The sequence below is a fragment of the Apaloderma vittatum genome, unplaced genomic scaffold (assembly GCF_000703405.1).
Source record: "Apaloderma vittatum isolate BGI_N311 unplaced genomic scaffold, ASM70340v1 scaffold43431, whole genome shotgun sequence".
Taxonomy (NCBI): Eukaryota; Metazoa; Chordata; class Aves; order Trogoniformes; family Trogonidae; genus Apaloderma; species Apaloderma vittatum.
Window position 1 is genome coordinate 1 of NW_009699230.1, and position 10,328 is coordinate 10,328.

Here is a 10,328-nt window from a genome sequence, read left to right on the forward strand (position 1 = left end):
CGTGTCGGCCTGGGCCACAGCGCCTGGGTCTGCGACTGTTCCGTTGAGGACCTGGTGGCTTGGCTCAAGGAGAGCGACCAGGTGGAGGGTAAAGAAGCCCTGACCTGTCCCTACCCCGACAAGATGCTGGGCAAAACCCTACTGAAGATCAACGGCTCGGACCTGAACTGCTCTGAGCCCATAGACCTGCCTTCCCAGCTACAGACTTCGTACGTCTTCCTGGGGATAGTCTTGGCTCTCATCGGGGCCATTTTCCTCCTGGTTTTGTACTTGAACCGAAAGGGAATCAAAAAGTGGATGCACAACATCAGAGATGCCTGTAGGGATCACATGGAGGGCTACCACTACAGATACGAGATCAATGCAGACCCCAGGTTAACAAACCTCAGCTCCAACTCGGATGTCTGACGAAGCGCCGCGGATGCGCGGCAGCGCATAGTAGCTATGCATGAAAAGTAGACTTGTGCTTTACCCCCTTGTGCTTGCTTCCCTCTCCCCGGAGACATCTCAGATATGCTTGCGACTTGAGGGGGCTATGCCTCCCTGCGATGTCGAATTCGTTTTTGTTTTGAGACGCTGGGCAGCTGCGCATGGCGTTGGGCTGTATGTAGGAAACAAGCTGCTACTTCTTTTCCTCCTTACCTGTCTGTACTTGTGAGAAAATTTTTTCAGGATCTCAAAAGAAAAAAAAACAAACAAGGAGTCTCTCTGATGCTGCAAAGCTCCCAGAGTTTATAAAAAATTTACTGATGCAGACACCATTCAACAAAGCTGCCTCAACTTTTTGAAAAAAAAATGTTATGTTTCTCTGTGCCAGTTTTGATCTTGTATATCTGAACTGTGATGACAATTCCATTTCATAGACTACCTTGAGATTTTAAAAAAACCTCCTTTTAACAAGAACTCTGTTACAAAGAAGGAAATTAAATAGTGAGCATGCACAAATACTTTATAGTTTTACATGTTAGGAAACTTACAATCTCAGTAAGTCTCTTACTATTTTGTGAAGTTATTTTTGATTGCAGTTTACGTGAAAAGAGAGGGTTTTTATACAAACTGCGTCTAAAATCTATCTGAACTGTTAAATTCAATAAACAGTCTTACAAGAACTGTTGTGTTTAAGTTTACTGTTCGACGAGAAATGTATGGACATCTAAGAATGTGCATAGCTTTATAGTCTCTGAAGTAATAGCCCTGCAGTAGTAATCCGAATAAAGTTTTATACAGATCTGTAGCTTAGAGACATAAACGTTTGACAATTTTGTGAAATATGCTAGGAGAATTACACTGATCAATGACAAGAGCAGTTTCACTTGGCACAAAACCCCGTCTGCTCTCAAAACAACTGCAAAACGTTGAGACAGAAACTAGGGTCCACCTTGCTGGGAATGTACAAGCTGATAGAATTTTCATGTGGTCTTTACCAAATTACAGTAATAATTCAGATTAAATTGTGGAGTTTGTAAGCCAAAGAAAGTTTTGCTTGAATAGAACTGTTTATTACAAAAAAACATACTTTGGTGTCCTGAACTAAATTAAATGCAGCTCAGTCGTGTAGTCGGTGAGCTTCAGACTTGTAAAGTAACGGAGCGCTTACTGAATTAAGTGCTTACTGTTTCACTTTAAGCTCGGTACTCGTGAAATTGTGTACTGATCTACATCAAATAACTTGATGGAACTTTACATTTATCTTAAAGCTTATAACAGGTGCGTTTCAGTATTCCGTGTTACTCATGGTTATTACTTGCTTGAGAATGCATTTTCTTGTACATAGATAAAGCATGCAAAGAAATACTTCAAAAATGCAGCATTTAATATGCAATTCTGATGACATATGAAAAGGTTAGCAAGAACCTTGTGATGGCTGCCAGTAATTAATGCACTTTTTCTAATCCATGTATAGATTCTTGATGAAAAAAAATACACCAACTGAAGAAGTGTGATATGAATTGGTATCTATCAGTCTGTGGAGCATTTTCCATGGTCACTGTACTTGAAGCTCTTGAGCGTGTCTAAAATTTTACGAATTACTGGCTAATTCCCTTTGCTTTCAAAAGTGACAGTTTTCTCATAGATATATGCCTTTGGTAAGAGCTCATAAATTTAAATAGTCCTTAAAGTATCAGAACAAGTATAATCTATTTTGGGCATCAGTATTATTCAAACACATTTTTCTCTCCTTGCAACTTCAGACTAAGCAAGTGGCACAAGCTGGTTCAGACTAATTTTCTATTGCTTTAAATTGGTTTTATTTAATGGCAATATTTTTTTTAATGTAGTTTTGTACATTTGCCCTCAAAAGTAAAAAAAAAAAAGTACAATTAATGTTTTGATAAATCAGTGTATTTTGCAATTAACGTAATTTAAGAGCCTATTTCTCCTGCTGTAATTTAAATGTATGAGCAATATCTGGTTAACAGCATCTGAATTAAGTTTGTGGATTCTTAAAAAACAGACTGCTGGTCTGAATGTTAGCTGCCCATATTTTAAAAATAGTGGAAAACCCCCAGTGTGAATAACTGTTACTGTGCAACTATGCAAACTGTTCATACTTGGTATACATAAGATAGTTTATGTAAGAAGCTAGAATTTACGATAGCTATGCAGCGCGCTTTGTTGTATTGGTCGTTTCGGAGATTATCAATTTAAACTTACTTGTACAGTGCCAAGAGAGGTAGAGCGTCAGCTTAAGATGCTCCTGTAATAAAATAGGTAAAATATGTACAAACGAAGCCATCTCTTGGGCAATTTCTTGGGTTTTGTTAAGAGATACTTTAAAGTAACTACAGTAAAAACAATTAGCTGTGGTGTGTTGATGTAACAGCCATGCTTTTATAGAGCTGCTGTGTAAGGTTAGGCAACAACTTTAATCGCAGTCTCTTACCAACGGACTGAGTATTTGTATAGTGAGCCAGTGTAACTGTTGTACTACACCTATTATTCTAGAGATTATTATTATTTTTGTATCATAGAAAGTCAATGTAATAGAATTTTATTAGAGACCTGGTGACAACTATTTAAAATATTTTTTGTCATTTGCTTACAAGTGTATTTATTAGGATGTAACAGTTAGCATGTGTTGGTATTGTGTTAGATAATGCTTTCCTACAGTGTTTGACCAACAGTGAATGCTTTGGTGTTTTGTACAATGCATTATTTGATCTTAAATCCCCTTCCATAAACAATGCTTGAAATTTGTTTTCCTTTCCTTTTACAGAATAGTTAACAGTGGTACTGAGAAGACATTTACAAAGTAGCTCCCAAAGTGCTTCAGAACTTGATTAAAAACTCTGGATTTAAAATAACATTAGTTTACATGTTCTTCTGAAGCACATTTTATAATCTTACTCTGCTTTGACACGTGAAATTCTAATTGATTACTATTTCCAGAGCAGCTTAATTAGCAAGGCTGTTTTATTCATTCATTCTTCAATAAAACACGTGCAGTACTAAACGCCTCTAATATGTGTTTTGTATGCATAAACCCCCAAAGCTCTGCATGACACGGTTGTCACCGATATTCCGTAGAAAACACCCGGACTGAGGTAGTGGACAAATCTTCAGGGAAGGCTGCACACTCAAGAAGCAGAAAGGATGTCTTTTCCAAGGTTCCATTGCTCTCATAAAACTAGTTTTGGTTTTTAATAAGCTTAACGTTTTCTTAGAAGAATAGCACAAGGAGTTGACAGTTTTAAAATTTCATTCCTGTAGTACTTTGGAAAAGCACTGTTGCCAGGTAAGAAACATCTTTTACGTCTTGCCAGATAAAAAAATGGGGTTTCATCGAAGGTAGCTTTAAAAATTTGACTTTTTTTCCCCCCCCAGGAGGCCATAATATTGCTAGTAATTTTGGTATCAAAAAAATTATTTGAAGTGTTGCACAACTATTTTAAATGTTTTCATTCAGGTTAATTTAACTTCTAAGCACTAGTGGCAGTCCCGGTGACATGCCAGCTAGCAAAGCAGTCTGCTTCAGACCCATATTCGGTTGCTGACTGAAGTGTCACTGAAGACAGTCATGGCAAAATATTCAAAATATGAGTGTGCTAGAATCCCAACTCTCATTATTCTACCAGCGTTTTCCCGGTGGTATACTCTGCTCTTTATACATCTGCATAATTTCTTCTTCGCCTCATTTTCTCAAGAAATCCATTAAAAGGAGTATCATGAATCTGCACAGGTAGAGAAATCAGTCTGACTGCACCTTTATTTTGAGGTTTAGCATCTTCATTTCCCTTTAAGCCTTCATGCTGAGCCTTTGTCAAAGTGGACAGAATGAAATTTGATACACACTTTTTCTTTCTCTTTAGCAGCTGAATGTTCAAGAAGAACCGTTCATTCTCAGCAGATGATGAAGGAAAATAGCACTTGGTAAGAAAAACATTTTGTTTTCAAGCTTCCAGATGACACTTAAATTCTGTGAGAGCAGGTTGAAGGAAGAAGCTTACAGAGGAAGCTGAGATACTCCTTTGCAATGGGTCAGGGCTGGAAGTCACAACAACTCTGGTGATAGGAACAACTGCTGATTGATTGCCTGTTGTGTTCTGGTCCTGTTTTATGGACACAGGTCTAATTTATTGCTGTTTCTATAAATGGAAACATTTTGCTAACAAGCAGAGTCACGTCCCATAGTATTTTTAATGCAGGTGTTTCCACTGTGAGATTTTTGTAGGGTATAATAGAAGATTGAATTTAATTTAGTGCCTGCTTATTTAATAACGACTGGGTCAGGCCCTTAACTTAATGCTCCTTTTCTGCAAACATGCTGCTTGTTAGTTGCAAAGACCTTGGCTTGAAATCAAGCAATGAAAACCCACCGGGGAAAAGAGAAGGCAGTCTGTTTGGGAGTGCAACATTTGTTAGTCATTTCACACACACTTAGAAAGAAACATAAACCATGTGGGTGCCGATACAGAAGGAAGTGTACTCTGCAAGCTTCTTGAGTCAGTACAGCAGTAGCAGAAAAGTGGTGCTTTGTACCAATACGATGAACTCTTCTCCCACCTTGAAACCAAAAAAACCACCAAGCTTTTCGAAGTAAGAATGCAGGTTTGTAATTTAAGTACGTAGTCAAAAAATTCTTTCTCAGCGGCGTTACAATTTATGTGTTGTCACATTCTTGGAAAACCTTAGTGTGCCAGAAGTCGTCTGTTGTGTAGGAAACACTTGAAATAAGGCCTTGCATTTCCAATGTTAGCCTAAATAGAAAAAGAGAACTACTAAGAAAATTAAAATGATACTTTAAACAGTTTATTCATGTTGCAGTTAATAATTTAATACTTGCAATGATATTTTTCAAAGTACTCACTAGAGAGCTTTTTTTTCTGATTATAGGCTAACAGAAAAACTGATTTGTGTTTTCTGGTAATTATGCATGAAAGCATATGAATAAATTAGCAATGTTGTTTGACTACATAGAGTGATGAAAATGTTAGAAATCTCGTGTTCTCGAATGTTTCACTATTCTGGAAGTTTTAGATGTGCAAGAAACTGCTGTAACTTTTTCAGATGCAAATTTTGTTCCTTAAGTTATTCTTGAAGAAAAACACAATAAAATATTTACCATATAGCTTATAATTGTTATATATTCACCTTTTTATTTTATTACTGTAAATCTTTACAGATATTGAGGTATTTGCCAAATGTGTGGTTGTATTCTTTTTAGTTCAATTCATGATTGTGCTGTGAATTTGCATGATAGGATAATGAAAAAGCAACTTCCATCCAGATAGCCTGATTTAATTTCTTGAGAAAGAAATTTGGCCAGTGAATATAAGGGATTGTGTTTTAATTGTTCTTGTTATTTTGGACATAAATTGATAGCTGTTTAGTTTTTAATATATGCAGTATTGATTTTCAAGTTAGGTGCTAATTCTAAATTTAACGGTAATGGATTTTCAGTTTTTCAATGACTAGATCAAACCATGTGTTTTAAAGTCTTCAAATACATATTTACATAGTGAAATACAGAGGCACTGTTATTACTTCTGGTGTGAATTTTTATACTGTGAAGGAACTATTATAGAAAAGTACTTCTGAAACCGAGAATGATGAGTAAACTCCAGAGAAAAAAGCATTCTGATGGCAGGCTCTTTTATTCTTACAACTTTTTAAATGCAAATATTTAGGTTGAAAATTCAAAGGGAAGGGTGATGTTTCTTCTTATAGCTAGCTAGTGCAGACGTCTGAATTTTTAATCATATGGAGTGATTTTTTGGGGCTGTCCCAGGAGCGTAGCTGATAATTTGGTTGATCTTGTGTCTAAGACATTTGCTATTAGTGTTTTTTTCATATTCTTAGGACACCTTAAATGGAAGGATATTCGGCTTTTCACGTGATGACAGACTGATCTATCCTAGTTTTAATCTTAGGACTGATCTGTCTTAGTATCTGTCCACATCCTACTCGACATATTCCATTTGTTCTAGTAGAAATTCTATGCATGGCATAGCCCAGGGTAGCTTTACAAGAAAACACGGGCATTTATGCAGTAAAGAACTCATTTGTCAAATCAACATTATTAAATATCAAATGGACATTTTAACAGAATGTAGTGTGTACTTCATGATGGCAATGTAAAAGCATTAAATAATGGTAGTGAAATATTAAAATAAGAAAACATACCATTTATTGCAAGAACACTGTAAGCAGTCATGAACTGACTTGACTTTGGGGCATTTGAGCAATTTAAGCTTGTTTTGGAGAAGGATAAAGAAGTAGTTACTACACTGGCAGTTTTCTTCAGGTAGGTGTCTTCATTTGTTCTCCTAACATCTTACAAACAAGCAGTAACCAAATCCTGCAGACACATATAGATTTGAATCCGTTTGAATCCGTTTAAGTCAGTGGTTTCACCCCAGTGCTTTTACGTTTCCCTATTTTCCGGGGTGGATGCTTTTGTTAGCCTGAGGGGATTAAGAGAGAGCTCTTAAACATCAGAAAACAAAATTGGTGTATATATATATATATATATGCATTTTACGCACATGTACATATGTGTGTATATATATATATAAAATGTAAAACTAGAAGAGTGAAGAGGTTTAGAGTCCGAGGCACAAGAGTCTCTCCAGTACAGTCTGTTGGCTAGATTAGAGGCCTGGTTTTTTTCCCCACACATTGGAAAGGAGACTTAAGTGTCTAAATGGAGTAGGCATGGCCCTGAAAAGCACTTAAGACACGCTTTGCTTTGTGCTGCTGCACTGCGCACCTAGTGTGGCTGTTAGCAGCAGGTTAACACAAAATTCATGCTGAGTGGCCAAGATTTTCTGAAGTGGCTGCAATTTGAGGTTCTGCTTTCAAAGTAGCTTAAAGGGGCTTTATTTTTAAAATTTGTTGAACACCTTTTGGAAAATTACCCTGGTTTAAGGTGAATTGAGCTAAATGTGGCAAAAACAATTTTCCGTGTGAAAAGGCACGAGTCTGGTATATACTTGAGAGGCAATATAAATACTCGTAAGAGCTTTTGAAATTCCCCCGTCTTTGCTCTCTGTCCTTTCTTGGTCTCAGTGAGATCTCTGTAAGACCATTCATGCAGAATATCCTCCCTCTTCTCTGGCTCATTTATTTAATCATCCCCGATCCAGATGCCTTTTTTCCATCAACTTTGTACTGTGGCCAAGCTTGAATACTTCACGTTGGTAAGCAAAGGTAAAATTCCTATGAAATAAGTCATGCACAAAATCGAGTCTTGAATGTTTATCACTAAGCAGATTAATTAATAAGGTTATATCTGTTGTTAGACTTCTGTTCAGGTTTTCACTTTTTCTGTTTGTCCCTTTCTGTTTTCCAGCATACCAGAAAGCTTCTGTGGTAGCCCAGAGGAGCTCTCTGATTCCAATTTCATGTAATGAAAAAAGGAATTTTACTTTGAGATGGTAGTCTAGAAAAAAAACTTGCAGAAACAGCGCTCCAACATTTCTGACAGGATAGTAAAATGTCACTGAAAATAGCTCTGCTAACATATTCTCCATTTGTCAGAAACGGTACCTATGCAGAAAGAACCGGAATGCTGAATTTCTGATACTGATGTATGTGCTGTTTAACGAGACCGGGAGATACCTGTTACAATAGCTTATGGTACCTCTGCTCCGATTTCTTCTCCCTGCAGTCTCGCACACACCTTAGTATGCTTGAGGAGGACTCATATGAGTTTAAGTCATGCATTTAGCAGCTTGTGGTAATTTGTTTAGATTATTAATCGTATGTGAAGGCCTTTATTTTGGGGCATGTAAAGAAATACGTTCTAGTACTTGTAATTTTTAACATAGAAACAAACTAGCTGGCATATGCCTTGTTTCATAACTTATCTGTAAATATAAAAAAATGCTCCAAATTTGAATTTGCCAAGAACAGATGTCTTTCAGCAAGCTTGAGTGTAAATTCAGCAGGATTTCCAATTTAATCCGGAAAACGATGACACTGAAATTTATTGCAGGCAGAGGAATGACATATTCTTCATCGTAGTTATGCGGGCTATGCCTTTTCCGTGAAGCAGTACGAGGTATTTTATCTCTTAGGTTTCCAGGGAGACAGTCACAATCCAGTAGGGGTTACTGTTGTTCTTAATAAAGCTCTCAAGATTTTGTAGTTTTAGCAATTTTCTGATCAAAATCACAGAGATAGCAGATAGGATTTGATAAATGACACTGAGTAACATGAATTGATGTGACCTATTTCAAATGCATACAGATGATGCAGTGGTGTACCAGCTTAGAGTAGATGGGTACTGATGTTTTCACCAGCTAGATTTGTTGTTTTAACTGGCAGGAGAAGACTCAAAACTCAGTCACTATAGAGAGCTATGCAAACTGTCATTATCATTTAGCTGTTGATACAGAATATAGGGTATCCAAAAAGTTTTGGATATGTGAAGCGTTACCTTCACCACAGCAAGTCTGGGTTTATTCATACATGAGCTGTGTAATAGTTCACAGTATAGTTCACTGTATGTCTCCTGGTTTCGAAGGAAAATTGGAGCAAGCAACAACTGCTTAATGTAAATCAAATCAATAGGTAAAAATCTTATCTCTCAAAATAATAATAATTATCAATCTCATTATTGATGAGACTTCAAGAAGTTTTGTCACATATAGCTTGACTTCATATACTTCATTATTATGCTTTCAACGTTGTTATACATTAGACACTGTAAACACAGCAATTTACAGAGACAGTGTTTGGTGCGGAGAGACCAATGAATAGCATAGAAATGCTACTGAAGACCCTCCCAATCATAAAGGAAAAGGGAAGATCTTTGACAGAATAAACCGTTTAAGAGAGCAACATGGTAGAGCCAGAAGCCTCCTGTAATGGCAGTCCTTTTTGTCTTCACGGAAGAACAATGTGGCAACATTAGTGATGAGGAAGTACAAGAAGATACATTTTTTTCCAAAAGTTTCAGGTTATTTAGGTTTTTTCAGAGTTCTGTATTGCTGGAGCCACAGCTAATTCACACATCAACATTTAATCTAGGTCACCAGAAAATATCAAGGCCAGAATGTGCTGTATATTTTCTTCCCATCATTTTTACGTTGCATTCTGTGCCTTTCAGTAATGCACGAAGCACTTGTCCTCTCCTTCCCTCCCAAGCGAAGTGTGTACACTGGCTGAGCAACAGTGAACGTACTGTCTTGCCTTCTGTTTCTGAGAGAAGTCATAAGCAACGTAAAGCACCTTGTACCTAAAGCAGAAGGTTCATTAGCCTTGTGATATTCCCTGATTTCTGGACACCTAAGTTCTTTTGGAAAGCCTGCTGCTTGGAGAAAGTTTTGTGTCCTGCACAAAAAGTCTTTTGTCTGCTTCAGGAGAAAATTTTAAGTACATTTTTCTCCTCTTTAATTTAGTGCTAAATGTTCATCTTTTCAAAGGAATATGTTAGTCTTAACATTTTGTTTTGCATCAGGAAGTAGAACATAAACTGTGCTTAAATTTTTGAGCATGATGAAATCCATAGGAAAATTATTGTTTAGAGACACTGAAAAAATAAAGAGTAAAGATTCTACCAACTAAATAAGTTTTTAAACCACATCACAGTAAATAAAGTCCCTCCATAAGCATCCTGCCTAAGCTTACACCACTGCAGACATCCCTGTTGCTCCTAGTAACAGGAGAAACACTCCAAAGAGAAACCCTGGTCTTACGATAGTCAGCTTTCAGGACAAAGTGTTTTGACAGCAAAATAAAGGTTGCACTTCTGTATTGGGTCTGTTCTGTGGGTTTGTTATTGTATTGATTTTTGCAAGAGGACGGCCATATGCAAAGCTCTCAAATGTGGGTGCCGTAGGAGCCTGTGGGATCCTCTCCCTCTCCCTCTCCCTCTCCCTCTC

The 10,328-nt window shown here is 37.1% G+C and overlaps 1 protein-coding gene across 1 annotated transcript; it reads left to right on the forward strand.

The window, feature by feature from the left end:
• Positions 1-3: 3 nt before the first annotated feature.
• LOC104269952 (trophoblast glycoprotein-like) lies at positions 4-408 on the forward strand (the record flags this gene model as incomplete). Its single annotated transcript, XM_009878280.1, has 1 exon — positions 4-408. A coding segment is annotated over one exon (405 nt), but the record flags the coding sequence as incomplete, so codon positions are not given.
• Positions 409-10,328: the final 9,920 nt, after the last annotated feature.